Source organism: Zalophus californianus, chromosome 6 (assembly GCF_009762305.2).
Source record: "Zalophus californianus isolate mZalCal1 chromosome 6, mZalCal1.pri.v2, whole genome shotgun sequence".
NCBI lineage: Eukaryota > Metazoa > Chordata > Mammalia > Carnivora > Otariidae > Zalophus > Zalophus californianus.
In genome coordinates this window covers 13,138,848-13,165,129 of record NC_045600.1, presented here as the reverse complement: position 1 = coordinate 13,165,129, position 26,282 = coordinate 13,138,848, and the positions used below count along the sequence as shown (strand labels likewise).

General features: G+C 45.4%; 1 protein-coding gene across 5 annotated transcripts in view; it reads right to left on the bottom strand.

Annotated features, from left to right (window-relative positions):
- The window catches only part of TTC7B (tetratricopeptide repeat domain 7B), a 249,804-nt gene that overhangs the window by 86,309 nt on the left and 137,213 nt on the right, over positions 1-26,282 (bottom strand). For 4 of the 5 annotated variants that reach the window (XM_035727914.1, XM_035727915.1, XM_035727917.1 and 1 more), the window contains 6 exons: positions 20,798-20,881; positions 19,701-19,805; positions 17,745-17,862; positions 15,588-15,645; positions 8,460-8,532; positions 5,630-5,790 (listed from right to left, as the gene is read on the bottom strand). In XM_035727914.1, the coding sequence (XP_035583807.1) occupies positions 5,630-5,790; positions 8,460-8,532; positions 15,588-15,645; positions 17,745-17,862; positions 19,701-19,805; positions 20,798-20,881 (599 nt within the window). The remainder of the gene's footprint in view (positions 1-5,629; positions 5,791-8,459; positions 8,533-15,587; positions 15,646-17,744; positions 17,863-19,700; positions 19,806-20,797; positions 20,882-26,282) is intronic. The other variant, XM_035727918.1, reaches the window with a different exon arrangement.

Genomic DNA, 26,282 nt, shown 5'->3' with positions numbered 1-26,282 from the left:
GATTCATAACATGTGACCACATGGTGGGCCATAAAACAAGTCTCAACATTTCAAGTTCATAGAGATGACAGTCTCTCCGAGCACAGTTCAATGAAGTTTGTTAAAAGCCCATTAACAAAAGATAAGTGGAAAAAACCCATATATTTGACAATTAGAAAACACAGTTCTAAAATAACTAAGGAGTCAAAGAAGAAGAATGGAAATTTAAAATGATTTAGAACAAAATGATGATAAAAATTTCAGATGTTGAAACTGTGGTCTACAACTAAAGCAGCACTTGGTGGGGAATTATGTCTTAAATGTTTATGTCAGAAAATAAGAAAGACAAAAAAATTAATGAACTAAGCACCTACTTGAGAGATTAAGAAGGAAAACCAGGTAAAACAGAATGAACTCAAAGAAAATAGAAGAAAGGAAATGTTAGAAATAAGAACAGAAATTCATGAAAGAGAAAGTAAATACATAGTTGAGACCATAAAAAAGCTGGTTCTTTGAAAAGATCAATGTAACAGACAAACTTCTGGCAAAACTGTTCAAGAAAATCAAAAAGAAGGCACATTAAGCAATATTAGGAATGAAAAAGACTTAACTGCAGGTGCTGTATGACAATAAACAGATAATTAAAAAACATAAACAGCTCCATGCCAACAAAATTTAACATTTAGATGAAATGGACAAACACTTAAGATATATACATATATTATATATATTTCAGCTTCTATGTTATACATAGCTTAATAAAAGAAGCAGAAAACCTGAATATCCTATAATCATTTTTGTAAAAGCCTAAGAAGTCTTTCCATAGAAAAAAGACCAGTGCCAGATGGTTTTACAGGCAAATTCTACCGAAACTTATTATTCTAGAAACAAATAATTCCAATCTTACACAAATGATTCTAAAACACACACAAAAGAACTACTCCAACTCATTTTATGAGGCTGGCCCAATCTTGATGCCAAAACCTGACAAGTATACAATGAGAAAGGAAAATTGCAAGCTATTTCACACAGGAACAAATACAAATGTTCCTAAAAAATTAGTAAACTGAATCCACTAAAAAAAGCTAATATGTCATCGTCAAGTTGGGCTTATTCCAGGAATGCAAGGTTAATTTAACATTTAAAAATATCAATCAATATAACATTCACAGGTTAAAGGAGCAAAACCATAAAATTATCTCAACAAATATAGAAAAAGCATTTGATAAAATTCGGTATCAATTCATGATTTAAAAAGATCAACTCTTAGCAAACCAGGAAGAAGGAAATTTCCTTAACTTCTTAAATAGTATCTATAAGCAAACATAATTCTTAATGGTAAAACACTGAAAGAATTTTATTTAGCTATACTGAAGGTCCTAACCTAGTCCAGTAAGGCCAGTTTTAAAAAGTTGAAGGATTAGGGATAAAGAAACTAAATTTTAATTATTTCAGATAAAAGTCTTGTATAGAAAGTCCACAGTAATCTATATATAAATTGTTAGAATTACACAAGTTTAGCTGAGTTGTTGAGTCAAGAATGTACAAAATTCAGCTGCCTTTCTAAACACTAGCAACAAGTAGATAGTAAATTTGATAAAGATAAAAAGACTGTATACATATAGTGTATACAAATGGAAATTTTTTTCAGGTAACTAGGAATAAATCCAGTAAAAAATGGGCAAAATATTTAATAAGAAAAATTGTAAAACTTCATTAAAAAGTATTTTTTAAAGACCTAAATAATTAGATGTAATGGCCATGGATTAGAAGACTCACTGTCACAAATACAGAATTCTCCCCAAGCTGAGCTATTAGATCAAATGTCATTCCGATAGGTTTTTTTTGTTGTTGTTGAACTTGACAAACTTGATTCAAAAATTTATACGCAAGCTCAAAGGCCTGAAATAGCCACAACCCTCTTTAAGAGCAAGATACAGGGAGGGACCTACCTCACATATAATAAAGTTGTAGGAATGCAGAGAGTGGCAATCACACATAGATGGCACACTGACTGAAAGAACCAAGTAGAAAGGTCAGAAATCGTCCCCCTCCGGCCCCCCCCCCCACATATGGGCATCTGATTTATGACAAAAGTAGCACGAGGAGCAACGGGGAAGGGATCTTTCCAGTACACGATGCTGGGACAACCGGGTATCCACGTGGGGGAACGCTACACTGAATCCTTCCCACCAGACAGACATCAAACAATCATTTCCAGATGGACCCTTGTACGTGTGAAAGGTAACACAAAAGAGCTCTTAGACTATAACTTAGGAGACTGTCTTTATGACCCTGGAGAAGGGAAGGGAAGGTTTCTTAAACTAGATGCAGAAAGTACAATCCATGAAGGAAATGGTTGATAAATGCAACTACTTTAAAAATAAGAACTTCTGTTCATCAGAAAACAAGTCACAGGTGAGGAGATGATTTTTGCAACACATATAACCAACAAAGGGCCTTGTAACCAAAATATATAAAGAAATTTTACGAGTTGGCATGAAAAAGTCAACCGAATTGGCAAAGAGGAAAGACTTCTCCCTGTGCTTCACAGAACAGGAAAGCTGAAGGGCCAATATAGAGAGACAAAGGTGTTCAACCTCATCATGCCACTTAAACTCACAACCTAACTCCATTAACCAGCAATCACGTGGCCAAAAATAAGTCTGAAACATGGGGGCGGGGTGCGGGGGCGGGGTGTTGGTGCGTGCAAGCCCACGGGCTCTTGGGCACTGCCGCTGGGCATGCAAAGTGGCACAGCCCCTTTGGAAAACAGTTTGGAATTATGTGGCCAAACGGAAGAGGCACATATATGACCCAACAATCTCACTCCCAGGTAATACGCACAGAAGTACGTGCACCTGTATGCCAGGAGACCCGTACAAGAATATCTACAGCAGCTCTGCTCCTAACAGCTGAAGACTGCAAACAACCTGTATATCCATTTCCAACAGCCTGGAAAAACACACCGTGGTATATTTATATAATAAAATACTATGTATCAGTGTAAAGGAATACATTGCTGCTGCGTGCAATAAGGATGAACCTCCGGAACCTAGTAATGTTAAGCAACAAAAGCAAGCAGTGTAAGGATATATTCAGTACAATTCCATTAAAAATTTTTAAATAATCAAAACTAGAAATTTTTATTAGTTGGGAGTGCAAACATCTATGGTATAGAAACACAGGGGAATGCCCCGCCTAGAATTCACGATGTGGTTAATGTTCGGAGATGTTAGAGAGGTTAAGGGGATAGGAGACACGGGGGCACACGGGAAATTCATAGGCAATATTAATCTTCTTTTTCTTAAACTAAGAAGCGGGTGTATGTGTTAGTCGTATTATTATTTTAAATATATTTAATAAGTATCCTTTGGCTTTTGCTCAATATCTAATAACAACAATTTTAAAGGATTTAAAATATCGCATTTGAGAACACTGGAGAAGTACTAGTCATCCTGATAATATGAATTCCTACCAACTACTGAGTGATTACCATTATAAATGCCTTAGATGCTCTAGCTCAGACAGCTCAATGTCCTTGGAGGGGCAGCCGGTCTCTCAAGTATTATCCTCACTGTCACCAGGAAATGATAAAAGTTCCCTTGAGGGAACCTAACAGGAACCAATGGGTCTATGATTCTCGGCATCAGGCCAGCTAAATCAATTCTCTGTTCAACAGTTGAACTACCCAACAGTTAAACAGGCCTCAGCCCGACTGTGGCAAGGGCCCTCCCCTCCATCTGGCAGGTATGGAGGAAACATTAGCCATGTCCTCAATCTGCGTCTGGCTGATGGGACGCAAGAAACAGGCACTCCCAGGCTTCCGAGAGTCTCTGGTTCTGCGGGAGACAAGCCTGTCACAAACAAACAGATACTACTGCTCAACATTCGGGACAGGTGCCCACATCATCTTGTTTAGGTTGGTGTTGAAATGTTTTACCCCGGGTTTGGAAAGAAACCACGGGATCCACCAACTACATCTGGCCCCAACTTTTAATAAAGTATTCTTGGGAAGAAGTTTCCCATCACATAGGAAGAAATACAAATATTTAAAAAGCAAACAAGTCATCGGCTGCTCTCAGACCTGCTGCCATATGCTTTGCTTTTTTTGAGCTTACAGCTTAACATTAAAATAACAGGCTCGCATTCCTCAAATATCTCTACTGCTGTTCCTTACTTATTCTACTTGAAAAGACTGTCAGCTGCTGTCACTTGGAAGCATTACCATATTAGCCACCACTGTTTACTGCTCACTGCGTGGCGTGGCTATTAGTTTAATAAGCCCTCCTCTACGATGACACCCCGGGCTGTCTACACAGGAGACACATGCTGGAATCTAAGGTCTAATGAAGGTGTTGGGGGTAGGAGGCAGGGGATGCTGCTTTATAAATATTGATGAGAGAAACAGAATTCAATTGCATCAGGTACTTTGCTGATGGGTAAAGGACCGAGTCCTCTGTAAAGTGCTTTGACTGCTTGAAGATTCCATGGGCTAACCAGCTTTGGATGAAGCCCAGAAGTACACTCGGTGTGTAACAGAGCAAGTGTGAGGCTGCGCGAAGTAAAACATGCAGCAAAGCTCTTTAATGCACTTGGCACAAATAGCTGAACCGACAAAAGAAATCTCTAGTCAGAGGTTTCCTGGATGATAATGAGAATCTTCTCGATGGGGAGAACAGAAGTGCCCTTTTCATTTGAAGACAAAGAAATGTTTGTAATGGAAATGGGTGAACCAATTTTCTAAGGAGAGCTGCTGAAACACACTGATTAAAAACAGTGAGGTGATGAGGCAGAGAAATAAAGCCAAAGGCGCTGATTTCCCAAAGTGAAGAGAGCTGTTCTGAACCCCTGCCCACACTCCATCCTTCCCCTCCCCCCCCCGCCCCACACCGCCCCCGCGCCACCTCGGACCCTGCCACTTAGACAATTAGAAGCTGTCAGCCTGCACAGTGTTTACTGTTTCTGGCCACTGTGTCCTGGTTACCAGGCTACTCCACTGCGAATAAAATGGGAACTGAGACGCCCACACGACAATGTCCTTCTCCCAAAGCCTCCCCGACAGGCCTGGATTCAGGGATTTGGAGGAATGTTGGGAAGATAAGCTTTCATGCCTATGGCAGCTTATAAGGGCAATTCTTAGGTACAGAGATGAACTGATTTATTTAAGGAGTTCTAGTTCCTAGAGAACGAACCAAGGCACAAGGAGGTCAGGCACCTTGGTGGAAGTCGCCAACAAAATAGGAAAATGTTTTTCTTCGAATTGACTTTAAGACAACTCATTTAAAAACACCTGTCGTCTCCCTCTGACCAATAATTTCTGTCAAATCACACTTTGATACGCAGGTATATTTTTTTTCTAATGTACATTTAAAAATGTAAAACTATTACAGTAAAAATGTTCATCCACCATCCATCTAAATTCCATCTTTAGTGTGCACCAAGGGTACACATTGGGAAAGACGCGATAAGGTATTTTTAACTTAATAAGGGTGACCCGACAGGCTATGTTTGTTTCCAAATATCATGCAAAAACAAGAATAAGGCAAGTTTGTACTCTTTATCCTCAGGATATCTGTGAAGGACTTAAAGTAGAATGAAGGAAGGGGGAGGAGTAAAAGTGAGTAGCTTTCTGAGTAGGAGCACTTACATAAAATTCTCCGGATATTCACTGAGGGCCATGTCAATGATATTCAGAGCATCGTGGTAATGCTTTTGTGCAGAGAGTAAGAGGGCAAGAAGGTGCAGGGAGTTGGCGTCATCACCTTGAAGTTGAAGAGCTTGGCGGACGTACCCCAGAGCCTCTGGGATCTGGTTTAAAACAAAATCAAAAAGAATTTTAAAACGCGCATGTGCGTGTGTGTGTGTGTGTGTGTGTGTGTGTGTGTGCGCGCGCGCGCACACATGAGAGAAGCTACCACTTCAATAACTAACTGATTCTCTGTAAATATCAAAAGTCATTTCACCCTGTGCCACATTCAGATCCTAATCTTTGTGACAGCCCCAGGATATTAACCACAGACATGCAAACAGATGTCCTCTTCAAGCGATAGTGTGACCCACGGAGTGATGCAAGAGGCTCTGTTTCTCTCTGTAAGACTGCCAATACCAAATCTTTTGTTTCTCCCTAAAACACAATTTCTCTTTTCCACAAAACTGATGCACTCTTGATTGTGCCCAAGATACTTTCACTCTCAATGGAGACACATGCAACTTGCCAGAGGTTCTTAGTGGAATTAAACTGCCTGAGCTGAACTGTTCTCATTGTTTAAGGTACTACCGAACCAAAGTACACAGTAAGTTACAAAACCGTAAACAGAGCTTTCCAAACGATCAGACACCTGTGAGTCTCTCCAAAGTTCCTTCGTCCCGGACACTCCATTAGACATCAAGGAAATATGCAAACAAACAAACAAAACCCCACACCTTTCCAAACTACAACCCAAAATAATGCCATCCAAGAAACAAATTGCAATGCCACATACAAGACAGATGTATCCAAATTCAAACAGGAGCAGAGACAACCTTAACCTTTAAAATGCAAGAGCTGTTCAAGACTTTCTTCAAAATCATCCAGGCACCAGGGTTGATAAAATGCATACATGATGGATCCCGAGACGCCATGCAGGTTTAACAGTGACCAGGGAGAATTAGAACCTGACGCTGGATTTCGAAATAGAGCTCGGAGCATTCTTACACAGCCACCCCAGGGACTCCTTCCTGTCTCCAGCCCCCAAACCCAGTCCCCACGTTGGATCTTTCCTCCGCTCTCCTACCTCTTCTCAGCCGTCAGGAACCTCACTCTGTTAGCAAGAAGCCACGACTTCCCAAACCTATTCGTTTTCCTCTCTGAAATCCTATTTTTGACGGATTTAAGTTCTAACTGCTGGCTACGGAGGCTTTCTGCCACTGAGCCACAGCATCAGGGGGGTCACAGCCGGGAGAGGGTTCGTCCAGCCCAGCCCTTCCTTTATAGGGAGGAAGCCGAGTCCCGGGGGGTGACAGGCTTGAGCATGTCCATCTAGCTTTTGAGTGACTGGGACAAGAGTGGCCGCTAGATCTTCTGATTCCGCTCCTGTCCTCTCCTGCTCAAACGGCACTGGTTCTGAAGGTAAGAGGGCCCCGGCCCCGGCCCAGCAGGGACACAGTCCCACAGAGTGTGGGCCTTATGCTGTGGGCCCACCAAGATGGTGGCAGCACCCATAAGGCCCCATTCACTTATCCTCTCCTCGGGGCAACCACCCACTCTGTGAACGAACGGCACTCAGCCTGCTGCTACAAGGAGGGTGGAAAGGCAGGTATACTCATGGTGTTGATTTGCAGGGGTGACCAGCCCTCCTTAAGGGCTAGCTGACTTGAAGGAATTCCGAGCTAGTTCCTTCATTGAACGAGCATTACCCAATGCCTAACACCTGTCGAGCAGTGTTCCAGCTGCCGGGGTAAAGCGATGAGGATGATGGACAAGAGCCTCTGCCCTCGTGGAACCTAAAGTCTAGGGAGGAAGACAGATCCTGAACAGGAGAGCTGAGCAGGAGGAAGAAGGGCAGGCCGCCGCACGAAGAAGGCTTTGCGAAGAAGGTGAGAGAAGCTCCCGGGGAGGGGGGACCAGTGCAGAGCTGTTGCAGCAGCAGCTCCCCGTTGGTCCAGCTGTGAGCCCCACCATGCCAGGCCACAGGGCCTGTACAGAGGATGCATCTTGGTTTCCTCAGGCCCCGGGTCACCACTGGAAGTCACTCCTCCACGCCATTCCCAGGCCTGCGGGGAGTCAGAGACATACCTACAGCCCGGGCCTGCCCGGGGAATGGCATGTCTCAGGGGCTGATCTTTGCTTCATCCCCAGTCAGCACTCAGGACTGTGCTGGGGTTACCACCAGTGTCTTGCACCTGGTGGTCAGACAGGCATGCGGCCAGAGCCTCCGAGCAGCTGGAAGGGGATGAGAATGGCAAAGGCAGCTTCTGAAAGCTGCCATTGGGAAGATGAAGGCCAGCAGAGCTTGCCTCTCCAGCAAGGAGAACGCTGCTGAGTCCCGTATTTGAAGGAGAGATGGTCCCTATCTCCTACATGTTATAAAGGAAGCGGGTACCTCTCACCCCTGCCTGCTGGCATCTTCCTTATGACAACCAGGGGCTCATTCCCTACCACGTAGCTCAGCACTGGGCCCGCCAGTAAGGGACAAAGGCTCTTTGGGGACTCCTGGGCTCCGGGCATATGCCATGTGCTGCATCCCATGCTACCCTCTGAACCCTCCAGATCTGTGGACTTAATCTCCTAAAGCAGAACCTGGGACACCGGTATCTTCCCAGTAGAGGCTCAAACTGACCAAAACACCGGTGGCCGTGCTGGGAGGAGTCACCATCCCCTCAGAAGAGACCCCGGCTCCAGGTCCGTCTCAGGTGAATGAGAGAAGACAAGCTACTGCCGAAGGAATTGCATGGAGACAGAGCGTGCACCAAGTTTAGGGAACATGAGAGAAACTGACCTGTCTGGAGATGGCAAGCTGCAGAGCCAGGTAGAAAGCTGCTTGGTGATCTGTAGGTGACAGGCTGTGGGCCCTGAAAAAGTATTGGTGGCCATTAGTACACGAGAGAGGCCATTTTACCTTTCCTAGTCAACGAGTATTCACATTTGCAGTTTTACACCAAAGCCACATATTTGACTACGTAATGTCTCATTTAAACTCTTCTCTTTGGTCCACTAACAAGGGTAATGCATGTTCCCTCTTATGACTGTGTGCAGGTATGAAACAGGAGCATGCTCTGTGTTTTCTCTGGCATCTGAAATAGCAGCCCACGATCCTTGGCTCTGAGGAGGAGCCCGAGGTGAAGAATCCACAGGCGCCTCCCCTTGGGCTGAGCAGGAGAGGCCCACGTGTCATCCTGGGACACGGGGAGGTTATGAGTGTCCTTGGCAAGGCGACGGCTGCTTTGGTTAAGTTTTGGCTTGGCCTTAATGCTACTTCATCCAAATTTCTGGATTTCAGAGAAACTATATGAAAATCAAAGACCTGGCTTTGCTTGTAAAATGAGATTTTGGTTTTTGTTGAACCATGGGAAGAAAAGAAGGGTTCTCGTTCAGTCTTTTGAAGCTTTTACTAAGTTCCATGCAGTTTACTAATGTCGTCTGTGTAACTGGGACATGCAGGGCTCTGTGGCCGGATGCTAGGCTTGTTTTTATTAACTGGCCTCAGACAGTGGATGGGGAAAGGCTGTACTGGCCTCCTACTTGATGGCAAACATAGTCATTCTTGCTTTTATGTAGAAGTCAACTGTATTTCACCAAGAGTAACTCAAAATGTGACTATGTGCAAGACATAATTCTGTCTAACAATCGGGGAGGAAGAGAAAAACGAACTTTTGCTTTCTTTAAAAGGCACTTTGGGGCAGACTAATTACAAATGGGGGGGGCAGACGGTAAACAACCCTTCACGCTCTTCTGTCAACACTCGCTGATTAAAGGAGGATCTTCTACCAGCAGAAAACAAATCGAGATAACAAAGGAAGCCAAATCATTATGGATTCAACTGCATCAAACATGCCAACGATGGTTTTCTGTAGTAATAAGGCCTTTTCCTGAAACCATCCATCCTGCTGTGGAGAAAAAGGCTCAAAAGCCTTCCAGGTATTTGGCATCCAGAAAATATGCCAAGTCCAACAATTAGGGCCTTGTTTAGGCAAATGTGGTAGCTCCAGGGTGGGCGTGGGGAAAAGCTGGTGGTGGTAGTGGCGGGGGTGGGGGTGGGTGGGGGGGTGGGTGGGGAGGGTCTGTCCTTTTGTTAATCTCAATAGCAAAGCCCCTAAACTCCCATTCCTGGGGAGACTTCAGTAATGACCTTGCCTCAGGACACAGCCTTAGTTTAAGAGGTGGCAACTGAGTAGTTGCCTGTGTTGCCCTTTTAAATGTCTTATTCCTACCGGAGGTCTGCTCTGTGGCCTCCGGTTTTTATTATTTTACAAGTATTGGTTTTCCATGAATTTGTACATCAAAGAATTTTTTTTTCTTCCGTGTTCATAAAAAGTGAGATTGGAATGTCATGGTTTCTGTCTCTCCCAATACTCAGGGAAAATGAATACAAAATTAATTATGAAGAGACTCTGAATTATTTAGCATTATTTATCTTATCTTCTTTCACAATTGATAAAGCCAGGTTTCTACACCTCAAAAAAAAAAAAATATTCCTCAGAGCTATAATTTTCTCAGCCCAGTTTAGAGTTGTCATAAATGAAGTTAAATCAAATCATGGCTGCCTCTGCCCAACACCAACCAAGAGAGAAGCTGGCAATGGCCTGGAGAGTTCAGGAAGTAGGTGAAGGTAGTCCTGACCAAAGGGCCCACCCTGGCCTCCTCAAATAATGATTAACTGCTAGCCACAGCACTGACTGTGACAGGAACAAACCAGAAGTGATAGAAATCTCAGCATTTCTGGGGTGCGTCAGGACAAACTCTGAAGAATTGCCAACTGGATATCCAACTGTCCTGTTTCTAAGGAGACACAACTTAAACATACACATTTGAAAACTTTCACTTCAATAATTCGGCTAATGAATTAAACTGACCACTTTAGCCTATGAGAGCAACAAAGAGATAAGGAGAATGCCCAAGAAAGCAAGAAAAAGTGCACAGTGATGAGCTCATGTAGACTCCAGAAAACTTGCTTCAGTCAGGCAGAACAGCTTCAGGAGCCATGCTTCCTGTGGCAAAGCCATGCCCCAGAAAACCCGCTCAGCAGAAATCAGCAAGTTGATGCAGGCAAGAGGAAGGACATTAGTGATCTTGAAAACTGCAAGCCTGCTGGACTCTGCACATGGATTTTTTTTTTTTTTTAATGTAGGCTACACACCCAGCACGGAGCCCCACGTGGAACTTGAACTCATGACCCTGGGATCAAGACCTGAGCTGAGATCAAGAGTTGGACGTTTAACCAACTGAGGCACCCAGATGCCCCTCTGCACATGGATTTGAAGCAGCCTCATAAATCCCATTCCCACACAGTGAGTAGCTGGTGAGGCTGCTAAGAGAAACCCAGAGACCCAAAAATGTCACCACAGGGACACTCACAGAGCACTTCTCTTGTCAAAGCACCTCCATATCCATTAAGTCAATTTCTCTTCCATAAGGAAAGGAAGAAATATTAGACTGCTGACTCACTGATGTTGCCCATCTATCCATTCACCTACTCATCTATTCATCCATCTACCCAAGTCACCCATCCATCCATCTGTCCCTCCATCTATCTAACCATCTGTCCACTTATCTGTCATCTGTCACCTCCATCCATCTGCCCATCCATTCATGTATTCATCCATCCACTCATCCATCCATCTGCCCTAGTCACCCATCCATCCATCTACTCATCCACCTATCCATCCACTCATCCACCCATCTATCCATCCACTCATCCATCCATCCACTCATCCACCCATCCATCCACTCATCCATCCATCCATCCATCCACTCATCCACCTAACCATCCATCCACTCATCCATCCATCCATCCATCCACTCATCCACCCATCCATCCACTCATCCATCCATCCATCCATCCATCCACCCACCCATCCATCCACTCATCCATCCATCCATCCATCCATCCACTCATCCACCCACTCATCCATCCATCCATCCATCCACTCATCCACCTATCCATCCATCCATCCATCCATCCACTCATCCATCCATCCATCCATCCATCCATCCATCCATCCACCCATCCATCCACTCATCCACCCATCCATCCACTCATCCATCCATCCATCCATCCACCCATCCACCTATCCATCCATCCATCCATCCATCCATCCACTCATCCACCTATCCATCCACCCACCCATCCACTCATCCATCCATCCATCCACTCATCCACCTATCCATCCATCCATCCATCCACTCATCCACCCATCCATCCATCCATCCATCCACTCATCCACCCATCCATCCATCCATCCATCCATCCATCCATCCATCCATCCACTCATCCATCCATCCATCCACTCATCCACCTATCCATCCATCCATCCATCCACTCATCCACCCATCCATCCACTCATCCATCCATCCATCCACTCATCCATCCATCCATCCACCCATCCATCCACTCATCCATCCATCCATCCACTCATCCACCCATCCATCCACTCATCCACCCATCCATCCATCCACTCATCCATCCATCCATCCATCCATTCATCCATCCATCCATCCATCCACTCACTCATCCATCCATCCATCCATCCACCTATCCATCCACTCATCCATCCATCCACTTACCCATCTATCCACTCATCCACACCTCTTTATCCACTCATCCACCCATCCATCCATCCACCCATCCATCCACCCTAGTCACGCATTCACCCACCCATCCATCCAACCATCCACATTATACAGTACGTACTGTGAAGCCAGGACCTGTTCTAGCCACTCGGGAAGGCTGGAGATGAATAATACAAGTGTCCTTCCTTCAGGAGCTCCTCCCTACCTCACAGAGGGGGAGACCCAAAGTGATCATTACAGTGCAGTGGGAGCATGCCCTGAGAGAGGTATGCCAGGCTGTTACTGGAAAGCATGCATGGGCCTCCCAGACCACCTCCCATTCTGCAAAACTCAGAATGCACTGAGGTCACTCCAGTGCTTCCCTAGACTCTGGTTCCAACATCCTCTAGAGCTGAACCAAGAATATAGAGAAGGCTGGCCAATTTCAACCTGGTCCATAAGACACATACCTTGTAACAATAATAACTACAGTTTATAAAGCATCTACTATTAAACATCCTGTCTAAGAGCATCCAGCAAAAGAGGTAAAGCCAGAAATGAAATCTAGAGGCCTGGACTCCCTATCATATCACCCTGCTATCTTGTTTAGTCAGTTTTTGAGGTCCCTTTAGTCCTGATTCTAGTGGGCATGAGATCAGTGTGTTATTAAGAAAAAAAAATATACAAACCTGATGAAAGCTATTACTCAGGAGCCTCCCCTTAGTTACACACATAGGATGACCAACTTGTCCCAGTTTGCCTAGGATTGTCCTGGTTTTAGCATGGAAAGTCCCACATTCTGGGAAACTGCCCAGTTCCTGGCAAACCGGGATGGTTGGTCACTCTATGCCCACAAAACACACCACGTTAACTTAAACTCAAGCTCAGAAGAGGAGAGGAAAAAAGAGTGAGATTGGATACCCTGTGTCCACTTTGTATGGCAAACGAATGACACCATGTCACCTATTCCTTGTGGAGGAGCCCAGATTTCTGCACATGGGGGGTCAAGTTGCTGAAACATGCTCTTGACTCTTTTCAGGCTTGCTTTTCTCTGGAGGATGTGAGAGCCCCTAGAAGTAGGCACTCAGATCAGTTGTGCATCTTCAGAAAGCTCTGAAGACAGCATTGTTTTTCTTCATGATACTTCTGTACCAAGCAAATGAGTTGGTTCAGTTGCTTGGGCTGAGTGTATGAGTCAGCAAACAGCTGAGGGTCTCAGGATTAAGATGTAGTCATGCAACTGGGATGTCTTCAAAAATTGCCTCTTCGAATCCACTAGAGAGCAAATCTTTCTGAGTTCTGACTGTGGTTATAATTAAGAGTTAATTTTCACGTGCTATAACTATAACCCCATCCATTTCCTTTTTTAAAGTAGGCTCCATGCCCAATGTGGGGCTCCGAGATCAAGAGTCACATGTTCCACAGACTGAGCCAGCCAGGAGCCCCGACCCCATCTTTTTTGAGTTATACTGCGTTCTCTTTAAACAAAAAATTGTCAAACGATAGTAGCCTTAACAGTAGAACTGTGGGGAGAAGATTTACAACACACAGCAAATAAGTACTTCTCAGCCAAGTGGTTTTTAAATAGCCACTTACATTTAAGAAGTAATACAAATCATTCTTATTTACTTCAAATCATTCCCTTATAGATTTAAGTCTACAATGTACTAGAATAGTTCCAGTTAATGAATGTACTCAAAAACAAAATAATTTTATTCCTTTGAAAAATATTATTTATTTCACACAAATACTAATTTAGGTTAGCCTTCCCCAAGATAATCGTGTAGGTTAGCAGGGTTTTATTACTCTTTATTCCCATGAACTAATATTTTTAAAAAAATCTCTCTGAATTGAAACCTAAGTAAAAAAAGGAACAGAAAGGAATTTCAGGCCAATGGAATGGCTGTTATATAACATGAAGTTACGAATTCTGGCAGCTCAAGGCAGACCACCACCATGGCTGTTTTTAGAGAGCTGGTAAGATGTGCTGATTTAAGGAAAGTGAAACAGATGTGATGACCGCTTTCGGAGGCATCCATGTGTGGGTTTGACAAACTAGGACTAGAAGACATAAAACTCCAAATCATTTGAAATGGAAATGCTTCCACACTCCATGCTGAAGAACATTAACAGAAGCTTAGCACAGAGAGAGGAGGTCTGTTGGCTGATGTCAACTGGTACTTTGTGCCATTAGCTGGTCTGGGACTGGCAAAGTGAAGAAGCCATCAGCAAGTCTGCTAGGAAACAAAATGAAACGAGACAAGAGTCCCCCAGTCACTGAAGCCAAGTGATAATGATTTCATGAAAAAAGGGACGTGTGCACAGTGACAAATCTGCAGGCAACCCCAGGTGCCTTTTCGAAGGAAAGGAATTGAATGAAGTTTATTAGGTATTGAGAGGTCCTCATGAAATTTTCAGGTAAGTAACTAAGTTTTAATACAATTCCAAGAAGTCAATGTGACTCAAATGTATTCAAGGTGGCAGGATCAATACCGATTCAAGATTTGACATCATGGGGCTATGCTTTCAGGCAATGACTCGTTGGGGGTGCTTTATTACACCTGCGGTAAGAAACAAAATTAGAGTGACGTGGTATAGCAGGGACAAGGAAAGCTGAGTGGGAGTCAGGAGACTGTGATTCTGTCTTGACTTCAATAGCTTGGCGACTCTGGCAGCTCTTTTACCCTGCTGTGCATCTCGGTCCCTTACCTGCAGAAGACGCACGGCTTGTTCCGTCTGCGTTAACTGGCATGAGGATCAGGCTCAAGAAGGGATAGGAAAGAGCTCTCAAGCACTCTCTAATTATAAGGCATTCTCCTAATTTCATGAAAATCATAATGATGGAGACAATCACAAGGTTTATGGAGCGCGGCGAGGGTGCAGGGTCCCGAGACTTGCTGACCTGCCATTAACCAGTATTTTAGAAACCAGTAACATAGCATTTTGGAAACTGTCCTGAAGTCTGGCTTTTTTCATTTCGTCATATAAAAATCTGCAGCATGACATGTAAAAAAAAAAAAGGCTAGAAAAGAATGATCTCTCTTCTAGAGGATGACAATTGCTTTTAATAAAAGGAATCACCTCCCTAGACATCCAGAGTATCCACCTTCTTAGAGCTGAAATCATTTTATTAGGAATGAACAACACGTACCCAAATGGATAAACAGAGTAAGGGTGCCGATTACATGGCAACAAGTCAGGCAGCAAGTTTTGATACTCTATGTTCAGTGCACAAGATGAAAGACTCCCAGGGGGAAAACACTGTTTACATAATCTTTATAAATATCTCTTCTTTTTATACTTATCATACTTTGGTGTCATTATGCACAGCCGAGTGAAAAGATGAACTCCCACTCACCTCTGAAATGCAAGAAGCGCCTTTCTCTGTAGGACCTCCTGCATCCCTCGCAAAGAAGCTAAGAAAAGGGTTCAATTAGTCAGTGGCATGGAAGATCAGGGAGCTTTTGACAAATACAAAGCTCATCATAAAACCTATACATTCAACTGGATCAAAAGCAACATGTTTCTGGCGCCTGCGTGCCCAGTCTTCTCCAAGCACCGGGCAATGAAGCCCAGGCCAACCCCGGACACGCGCACTCAGTGGGCACCACTGCAGAGCCATGCCGGGGAGGAGAGTATGAGTTGGCCGGGCACCATGATGCCCGAGGCACCGGGGGCTGCTGTCAGAAGACCAGTTGGGAACTCCAGAGAGGAGCACACCTGCTCTCTCAAGCGCAGGCATGTGGCTTCTGGGTGAGGACTGCCTCTACTGGGTGGTACGGGAAGAGATTCCAGTACCAATGGTGTTGACTAGAGACAGCCCTCAGAGTTCCTTCTGGCACTGAGCAGCTAGGATACTGGGCCAAGGGAACTAGCTTGATGCCATAAAAGGCCTGTTCAGGTCACACTGGACAACGGCCAGGACCTTTAATACCTTGATGTAAACACAAGGGAGAGACCAGGCAAACCCTCAACACTGATACTAAAAAATCAGCTGAAAAGTGTGAGGCCATCTTGCTGTGAGCCCACAAGTCCCCTGTAGAGAGTATGTGAGAAATGGTGCCCTTCGGGTCTGTCAGGGGAACTACGAAGGTACTTTTTACTGGGGCAAGAGCAAAAGTCCTGGAAGAACTGCTTGCAGGTGGAACTGGAGAGGCCCTATCGAACATCCCCGTGGGGCCATTCCACTGGGAAAGGGGGAAGGCCGTCCCAGAGACAGATGTGGCTGTAACCACAGCGAACTCAGAACAACAGTGACTAAGCTAGAGGGAACCTCAGGTGACCCAACTGAACCATGAATGCAAGAGGAGGATCAACAAGGTCAAGCAACTGTCCCAAAGCTACAGGGCTCATGAGGGGTAGGACCCGAACTAGGAATCTGTATGGATAAATATATGGCATTACATTCACACTTCACTGAAAGTCTACTATAGTTAAAACAAGGTGCTGGGGGGTGTAGCTTATCATGTGTGCAGGAAAAATTAGCCAAAAAAGCCATTACTGAAAATCCAATTGATAATGCAAAACTTTTCTAAGGTCTCTGCTATTTTACGGCAGAGGAGAGAAGGCTTTGGGGTAATCTGTAAAATAAACTATAGCAAAACTATAAAAAAAGAAAAAGAAAGCGAATACTATAAAAGTCAGTGAGTGTTTTCTCTTCAGGGGGCCTGTGATGGGGAGGAGGCCCATGAAAAGTTCCCCAGGAGGCTGGCAAGGTTCTACCTCCTGAGCAGGGTCGTGATTACACAGATTAATAATTAATAATTCATTAATTATACGCTGGTTTTTGAAAAAATTTTTTTACATTTGTATTATATTTAACAATAAAATGTTAAAGAAATATTAAGAGTTCAGGAAAATAATTTATTAATTTATACTTCCTGCAAATATAATTGAAAACTTCATTAAGGATACAAAACATAATCAAGATTTTTAAAAAATAGCCAGAGTCCCCAAGTTCTACGTACATCCAAAATGCATGCGACCGCATGAGTGTTTGGTAAGCTGCCGCACTGCATGTGTATATATCTGTGAATTAAAATGTACTGACAGAGAAGGGGCATCCTAAGCAATCAAGGGAAGCTTCCTGGAGGAGGCTGGCCCTAAACTCATCCACATTCCTGTGCCTAAGATACAACATCTCCTCTCATAGGGACAGCCCAGCCAAGTGCTGGGGTGGACACAGGTACAGGCTGGGTTAGGGGAACCATCTCTCAAGGCCCTGCTCACCTTCACCTCCCAGCAGGTGCCCTGCGCCTGTCAGCTGGGCACTCTCTGCACCACCAGCACAATGCACCCGGCACCCAGGACCTTCGTCCCTGCTCTCCGATTTCTCCAACCAGTCCAAGCAAAAAGGGCAGCAGCAGCAGGTTCCCACATGATGGCACGCCCGGGTGACCCAAAGTATGTGGCCTCCTGCGACAGTCCTCTGTGGGGACTGTGGGAACCCTGCAGTGCAGACTTAGGCAGCCCAGCCCTGTGGCTCCCAGATCCCAGAGGGTGGGGCCTCTCTCACCGTCAGTGGCCTGCAGACTGTACGTGAGCCCCAGAGCTAAGTAGCCTTTGGCCTTGAACTCTGACGTTTTCTCTCCCGCATCCACGACGGTTTTGGCAAACTTCTCAGCCTCTTCCAACTGAAAAACCAGACAAGTTAAAAACAACAATGACCTGCAGAATTTCTAACATGAGTTCCCATAAGCATCTGCTGCCAAAAACAGATTTCTGATGAGTCACTGTGAAAATCACTCCCAAATCTTCCGACTCCACTGTGGTGATTCTGTTTTCTTTATTTGAGTCTCTCCAACAGTCCTCAGGGTTCCCACCTTGCCTTTTTTCTTTAACGTTTTCCCTACTGCTTTTTTACCTTCTTTTCCAAAGTCATTCTCATTCTTGTTGCGGGGGGGGAGTTCCATCTTTTTCATCTTTATTTTTTACTAATTGGTTGTATAATTAGGCTGTGTTAGGTATTCAGTGAATTTTATATATATATATATATATATATATATATATATATATATATAAAATAAACTCCTTGAAACTTTCTGTGTCTGGGTCCTTCTTTTTTTTTTTTTTATGACAAAAAGAATACATTTAGGTTTGGATTCTCTTTTCTACAAGCTGTTCAGAACTCCCGTTTATTTTACAACGCACAGCACAGGGACCCCGCATCAGCAGATTCCAGTGAGAAAATGTGCACCTGTAAACTACACCCACAATAAGACCTTTGGCACAATTCATTAGAAGCCAAAATAATAAGATTCCTTCCTTCAAAATATGGCCAATGTTGAGGTCCCTGAAGCTGGGTGAGAGTACCCGGGAGTTCATTATACTCTTTACTTTTGTGGAGTTTGGAAATTTTAATAATAAAAATGTAAAAAAGAAAAGATTTGTTAGGCTCATCTTTAAAAAAAACAAAAAAAGAGTCCGGTTTATTTTTGGCTTTAGAGAGACCTATGTGACAGTCATGAACAATGCCATAGCTGGAAGGGGCGCGACAGAGTCATGGCTGGGAACTGGCATTTTCAAAGCTGCAGGGTCTGGCCTGCTCCCCTGCCTGTGGCTGGAGCCTGCCTGCATTGTTCCCTCGCTGGTGGCGCCAAATGGTCGCATCTTGCACGGACCACACGACACCTTCACAGCTGTGAGCTTCAGGTGAGAGCCTGCTCTTTCAAAATGTCTTTTTCCTTCCATATTTCCCCCAGTCAAATTTAGCAGAAGTAGAACACTTTCTCACAAGGCTTACTTTTGTCCTGCTGGGTGAGGATAAATGGAAAAAAACAGGCAGCAAGGACCGTCATGGTGAAGACCCTTAGCAAGGCACCGTGGTCTTTTGAGCAAATTCTTTTTATAATTAATCTTGATAGGAAGTTAAAGAAAAGAAATTAAAACTGGATCGTACGTGGTAATTATCTGTACCACTACCTCGTAGGTTAGTCTGGGGTTTCCTATTTTCCACTCAAATGGTATATTTTTGAGGTATCAGACCTGTTACAAACCAGACTAGTCCCCAATTCAAATCTGTGCGAGAATATCTGAAGAGGAAAGTCTCTATGAAGGAAGAGGAATGAGCACGGTTGGTTTACACATGAGCTGGAGTAGAGGGTGACTCTTTGCTTTACAGAACAACTCAGCTCTGCTAAGAGTGAGTCATTCAGTGACATAAACCTTTTCAGTCCCGTACCGCCTGCATACACAGCAAGACTTACATGAGTATGAATTCCAATTCTATTTTACCAATTCAACTTTTGAAGCACATTCCCATGAAAAAGAAACACCTGGAGTATCCCAGGAACATGATTCTCCTCAGTCCTAGGATGGGTGGGTGAAGCCTGAGGGGGCCTGGGGGCCCGGGCTCTGAAGAGCCTTGTTTTTGTGTAGCTGATGGATTGCTACTCTCTCTTTTCTCTCAGTGCCTTGAGGTGGAAGAGGTTGGCAGTGCTGCCTGTGAGCACAGGGCCCCAGCCCTACTCACCCAGTGAAGAGACCCCATGCACAGCTTCGCGGCGAGGAGCGGGATGGTGGCGTCGTCGGGCTTCAGACGGATACACTCTTTCAGCACCTTCACGGCCCGTGCAGACTTGGCAAAAGGAGATTATTTCTGTGAAACTCAAAAGTTTTTGACGGAACCAAACACTAAGGCCTTCCCTGAGGGGTTCTGGTTAGGAAGCCTGTTAATGAGGTTTTTCAACCTGGAGGCCTGAAGATGGTGACAACCAGAGTGTGGGGCTCTTGAGTGACCAGGGAGTAACCTGTGGTTAGAACAAGCAGAGGTGCTTCCCTGGAATCACCCTCATTTTCTTCCTTACTTGTGTAGCCATTATAAAAATAAGAAAAAAAAAAAAAAAAAAGAAAGACAATGAAGGCTTATTAAATTATTATGAAAAATAAACTATATAATTTTAGAGCACACTATCCTAAATTTCTGCCTCCACTTGGCCCCAAAAATCTCCTATCTCAGACTTACTAAGTCACTAAATGGCCCGAGTTAACAAGAAGAACAATGGCTCCTCCCTTTATCGTGCGTGTACTGCGTGGGGGCTGCTGTCCACGCATCTCACGGGTGTTACCTCATTTACCTAGAACGGTTCTATGAGGGAGGTGCTGTGATGCTGCACTTTGCCCAGGGGGACATGGAGGTACTAAGTGACCTGGCCTGGGTCAAGGCCTCAAACCCAGCAGCTGGACTCCACAGCCCACGCTTTCAACCAGCATCATACGCTGCCTAATGTGATAGGTTGCTAACGACCACTAACGGTGTCCCCCTCCAGGAATACAGTTATGCTCTCAAATATGTGAAAGGGTCTGTGTGAAGAAGCAGGCTTGGTTTAAGCCCGTCTTCATAGGACAAAGTTACAAGGGCCAGTAGAAGGCAAACATGTCAGATTTTTTCTTCTCCATGGTGTGTCCATGCCGGCTCCCAAATCACTAAATTTGATTGCCCTCTTACAAATGACCACAGGACAGCTTCGAATAGCTGGTTTAGACTTCTCCAAGGTCTGATATCACCCCTTGGAATTCCGGGACATGAACACTAACAGCGAGGATGGCGCATCCCAAGGGGCGACTCACTTTTCCCGCGGCCATGAGAGACAGAGCAAACTGGTACCAGAGCTGGAACTCCTCGAAGGCAAACTTCATGGCTCTTTCCAAGCACTGGTCAGAGAGAAGAACAAATGCAGGCATCTGAGAACTGCCGGGGGCACAACTGGATGAGTGTGAGTTTGTGTCTACGCACATTCAGTCCTACAAAACCTAAGCATTCCCTTGAATGCTTAAAACAGAATCCTTCACCAAACCCCTCCTAAGGAGCCCCCCACGGGGGCTGTGCCAGAAGCCAGGACCGTCCACAGTTGACCAGAATACAATCCTTGATCTCAAGTGGTTTCTCATCCAGGACAAAGAAAGAGGCAGGGACACAAACAACTCAAACACAAGGCCCAGACAGACAAGTGCCCCAAGCGTGGGAAAGTAATCACAGGATTCAGAAATGGCATCCTGGAAAAACGCTCCTTGAGCTGGGCCTTGATTAATGAGAAAGAAAAAAAAAATGCAGCTATGACTTGGAAGAGGGGCACATGAACAGAGACGTGGAGGTGACAGGGTACGCTCCGCCTCGACAATGGCGGGTGGACCAATATAAACCTAGCTTTGGACACACGGGCAGGGATGGGTGGAATCAGGCAAGGCAGGTGTGGGCTGGGCCCAAGTCACAGAGTCTGATACGGCAGCTCCGTTTCAAGGATGTTCCATCTCCCTCTTCCATCCAAGCTTTGGTTCTCCTTCCTCTGTGTTCCTCAAGTTCGTCACTGTACACTAGTGTCGCTGTCTTCACGCCTCCTGCCCCAGCCTGGCCATATCCCACTATGAGAAACGATCAAGGGCAGAAATCCTGACTTCTCTGTCACCTCCGTACCTGCCCGGCGGGTAATCTACAGACACACTTCACTCTCTGTCAGTGAGGAGCCTCTGGTTTCTGCACCGAGTGATAATAATCACATCAGAGCTTAGGAAGGTCATTTGGGGGGCCGGGGGAAGGTTGTGCAATCAGAGTGGAGACAGACCAGGAATAAAGTGCATAGAATGGTCCAGGGACTTAAGAACCAAGAAATGTGTCTGAGTAGGAAGCAGCAAAGACAGGCCACCCAAGGAAGGGGGTGGGATGGCTGGTCAGGCGTAGGGACTGAAGGAGGCCTCCAAAGTCTCTGGGGGCAAACCCGTGGCAGAGAAGATCCTTGTGTATGCACATGTGTGCACACGTGTGTGTTTATGAAAGAGAAAGAGAAAATTTTTTGAATAAAAGGAGAATGTGGAAGAAAGGTTTTTTTTTTTTAATGAGCTTGGTAAGGAACATGGTGGGCTTGAGGTGTCATGTGGTGACTTACTAGAGGTAATTAGAGACAAACTGGGGCCTCAAGAGAAGATCTAACAAAAGACATACATTTGAGCTGAAAGAAATTAAAGGCGTAACAACATGGATGGACCTTGAGTATGCGATGCTCAGTGAAATAAGTCAGTCACAACAAGATAAATATCATGATTCCAGTTGTATGAGGTACTTAGAGCAGTCAAAATCATAGAGACAGAAAGTAGGATGGGGGTGCCAGGGGCAGGGGAGGGAGCGTTTCATGGGGACAGAGTTCCAGGTTTACAAGCTGAAAAGCATCCTGGAGATAGAGGGTGCTGATGACTGCACGACACTGAGGCTGTGTTTCACGCCACCCAACTGCACACTTTGAAATGGTTAAGGTGGTAAGATATGTATTTTGCCACAAGAAAGGTAACTGGGGAAAAAGTACATTTGAGAAAACAGCTAACACCATCAGGAGAGGTTGGAGAACATGAGAGGAGTGCTCGCAGGAAGGGCAGCTGGGGCAGGGCCTTGGGAAGCATCTCAGCTTCAGGGCCAGGAAAGGAGACGCGCACGGGGTCTCAGGGTGGAGACAATGAGAGGGTCAGGGCGCTGGAGGTCCAGAGGCCCCGGGCCAGGCAGCGGGCGGCCGAGCTCCGGGAACACGGTTCTGGGGCGCGCTGGAGGGCACCACCCGGGGAACAGAGAAAAGAAGGTGAGCAGTGAAGGACAGGATGTGTGAAGCACACGCCTGCGGGAGGAAGACCGGAGGCTTATCTAGCGCTATCTTTCCAAGGAGGCAACCTGAGCCCAACGAGCAGACAAGGCCCCTGGTATTAAGGCCTTCTCTTCAGAAGGCAGGCTCTAGAAGCTGAAGAGGAGAGCGCCTTCCTGGCTGTCCCACCCAGCCACTGTCTTCTCGGCAAAGGTGGGATGAAGTGGGCGTGGGAGCAGAGAAACGGAATAGGGCTGGGAGTTTTCGGAAAAGCTCTAAACAACTCCACCCTGTGGGGACAGAACGCTGACATCAGGGTCACCTTGCGGACTGGGGTGTCGGGCGCTGGCGTCTGCAGCACGGGGGCTGCCAGTTCTCCCTAGTGATGCTCTGTAGCCAGCCCGGGGCAGAGGGGGAGCGACAATGGAAGTCTCAGGACTAATGGATGGACACACAGGGAGGGGCAGGGGGCTGGGGGATGCAGGAGCCACAGAGAGGGCGACAGACTGCAGGAAATGACAAAGGCGGGGTGAGGAGGTGGGAGAGAATTTTGGGTGATATTTACATAGAAGTTCCCAGCGAACAGAATGCTAGCTGGTTGATTGTGAAAACCTGCCCAAACAGAAATATTTTAAAAAGTGAAGTAGTTAGCATTTAATAAGCACCACATATGTGCCTAGTGATGGTGGGATGGGCATCTGCAGATCCCAAGCAAGAAGAACACTTAGTCCCTCATTTTGATCACACTGGCAACGTGCTTAGCCAAAATCTGTGGACATGTGACTTCATTCTGGACGATGTGATGTCAGCAGAGGCCGCTGGGGGAGCCTCCAGCAGGGGTGTCTAAGAGGAGGGCTGTCCCAGCTGGCACACACTCTGCCCTCAGCCCTGGCAAGAGTATGAGAATGACAGCCATTCTCTAGAATGTCTAAGCAAAAAGAGAGAAAGCGCTGGGTCCCGGAGGCCGTGATGTGCTGTGGCTGTGACTGTAGCCTTTCCCCAGACTTGTTGTCATAGGGGGAGAAATTCACTCCTATTTGGCTAAGTCACTGTGAGCTGGTTTTGTTAATTACATCTGGTTACATCCCTCACTAACACAGACACTAAACGGCAGAGCTGGGATCTGAACCTGACCCCAGAGCCCTCTAAACAGCTCTACTATACTGACAAGAACAGGGAGCCCTTAAGAAGCACCTTGGAAATAAAAGCTAAGGCCTCTTGATGAAAAGATCAAGTAGGCAAGATGCACAGAGGGGAGACCTAATCCAGGTGTGAGGTGGAAGGGGCTGGCAAGGAGTGGGCGACGACGGGTGCTATGGAGAGAGCACCAAGTGACGAAAAGCCAACAGTACTTGGAAACTGAGTCGGGGGATGAGGGACGGTGGGAGAGGAGGGACCAGGAACCATGATCACGTAGGTGGAATTAGGCAAAGGAGCCAGTGTGTGGAAGACGTAGATGACGATCAAAAATGAGGTTTGTCCTAAAAGCTCTATGCAACCAGCTCATTGCAATATAACCACTAAGTACTTAAATATATACACAGAAACATTTAAATGTTTAAATGCTTTTCTTCCCCCTATTGCTAGGAGGAATGATAAATATCAACTGTTTTCCCAATAAACAAAAGGAGCTCAGCCGCTGACAGCCTGTTCTGAATCAGAAAGCTAGATGCTATAAATAAGTGTGCACCCTTATTTTCTTTTGTGCCAAAGGCTAACACACTCATTATACTCACTGATAAACACTTTCTGGAAGCCTAATTGGTATAGAGCTCCAATCCATGTTCTATCAGCCATGGTACCAGGAAACTCCAGAGACTCTTGGGGCTATGAGGGAACTTGAGAAACATCCAGTTGAGGTCCCAAAAGGAAAAGACATTTGTCACTTTGGCTTCCTCTCACCTCAAAACTCTTCTGATTTTTTTGTTTTGGGAGTTGGGGGTATACCCTAGGAGGAAAGCAGCTACTCCACCTGCCAGTAATAAAGCTTGAAGGAAGGAGCGTGTCACGTGACCCAGGCAGAGCCAGTCAGACGCTCCTGCCAGAGCCCCGCCTCTGGAGCAGGGAGGGAAGCGCTGGGATGTTTTTCCCGGTGGCCGGGCCTGGGGGCCACAAGGGCAGCAGGGTCGGTGGAGGCCCTTGAGCCAGGGGTGTCCTCCCAAACCTTGGGACCTTGCCTTCTTAATTTCTGCTCACGCCCATTCTTCAGTCTTCTCTGGATTCTGTTAGCAGTACACAGGGATGAATGCCTTTTCTGCTTGGGTGAACTAGTCGGTTTGACTACCTACAACCACGGCCCTGAAGGTACACCCAGTCACGTGCTTTAGGCTCTTGCAAACGACCCCTGCCTCCTAGCCCCCAAGTAGTTGTACAATTTCTGCCCGAGAAGCTTGCCAAAGAGGGAATTCAGAACCTGAACAGCAGCTAGAAGTCGGGCACCACCACAGACTGAGTGTGTGGATTTGGGCAAGCCGATTAACCTCTCTATATCCAGATTCCTCACTGTAAAGTGGGAAATATAATAGTAATTAATGGAGAGAGTTATCAGGAAGATTAAATTAGTTAATACATATAAGCAATAAGAACAGTACGTCAGATATGGGCTACTAAGTATTAGATAAAGGTTAGCTATTAGCTGTTTTTGAAAATTTAATATTCTTATAATTAAGAAAGAAACTGTAGAATACCTATCACTTTATCTAAATTTAATAAAAATTTTAATATGAAAGTTCAAATTTATAATATATCAGAAATCATTACTTACTTTACAAAGTGCTTCCTCATCTTAGAAAAGGATTCAATATGAGAACCTTGAAAATAGTACTCGATTTTACAGAACCACACTAGAATACATGTTAATTATTTATTTCTTTAACAAGTGGTATGGACTGAATGTCTGTGTCCCACATTCATGTTGCAACCTAATCCCCAGTATGATGGTGTTAAGAGGTGAGGCCTCTGGGAGGTGATAAGGTCGTGAAGGTGGAGCCGTCAGGAATGGGATTAACACCATCATAAAAGAGGAGAGATGCCTTGCCCCCTCCACCATGGGGGGACACAGCGAGAAGCCCACAGTCTGCAGCCTAGAAATGGGCCCTCACCAGATATCCAATCCGTTGGAGCCATGATCTTGAACTTTTGGCCTCCAGAACAGTAAGAAATAAATGCATCTTGTTTATAAGCCCCCCAGTCTGTGGTATTTTGTCAGAGCAGTTTGAATGGACTAAGACAATAAGCCTTTGGATAACACTGACTATGTAGCCCAGGAGCTATTCTTTTTTTCTTTTCTTCTTTTTTTAAGATTTCTTACTTACTCATTTGAGAGAGAGTGAGAGAGAGCACAAGCAGGGAGAAGAGTCAGAGAGAGAGGGAGAAGCCGACTCCCCGTTGAGCAGAGAGCCCGATGTGGGGCTTGATCTCAGGACCCTGGGATCATGACCTGAGCCAAAGGCAGATGCTCAACTGACCTCGCCAGGAGCCATTTCCAATTG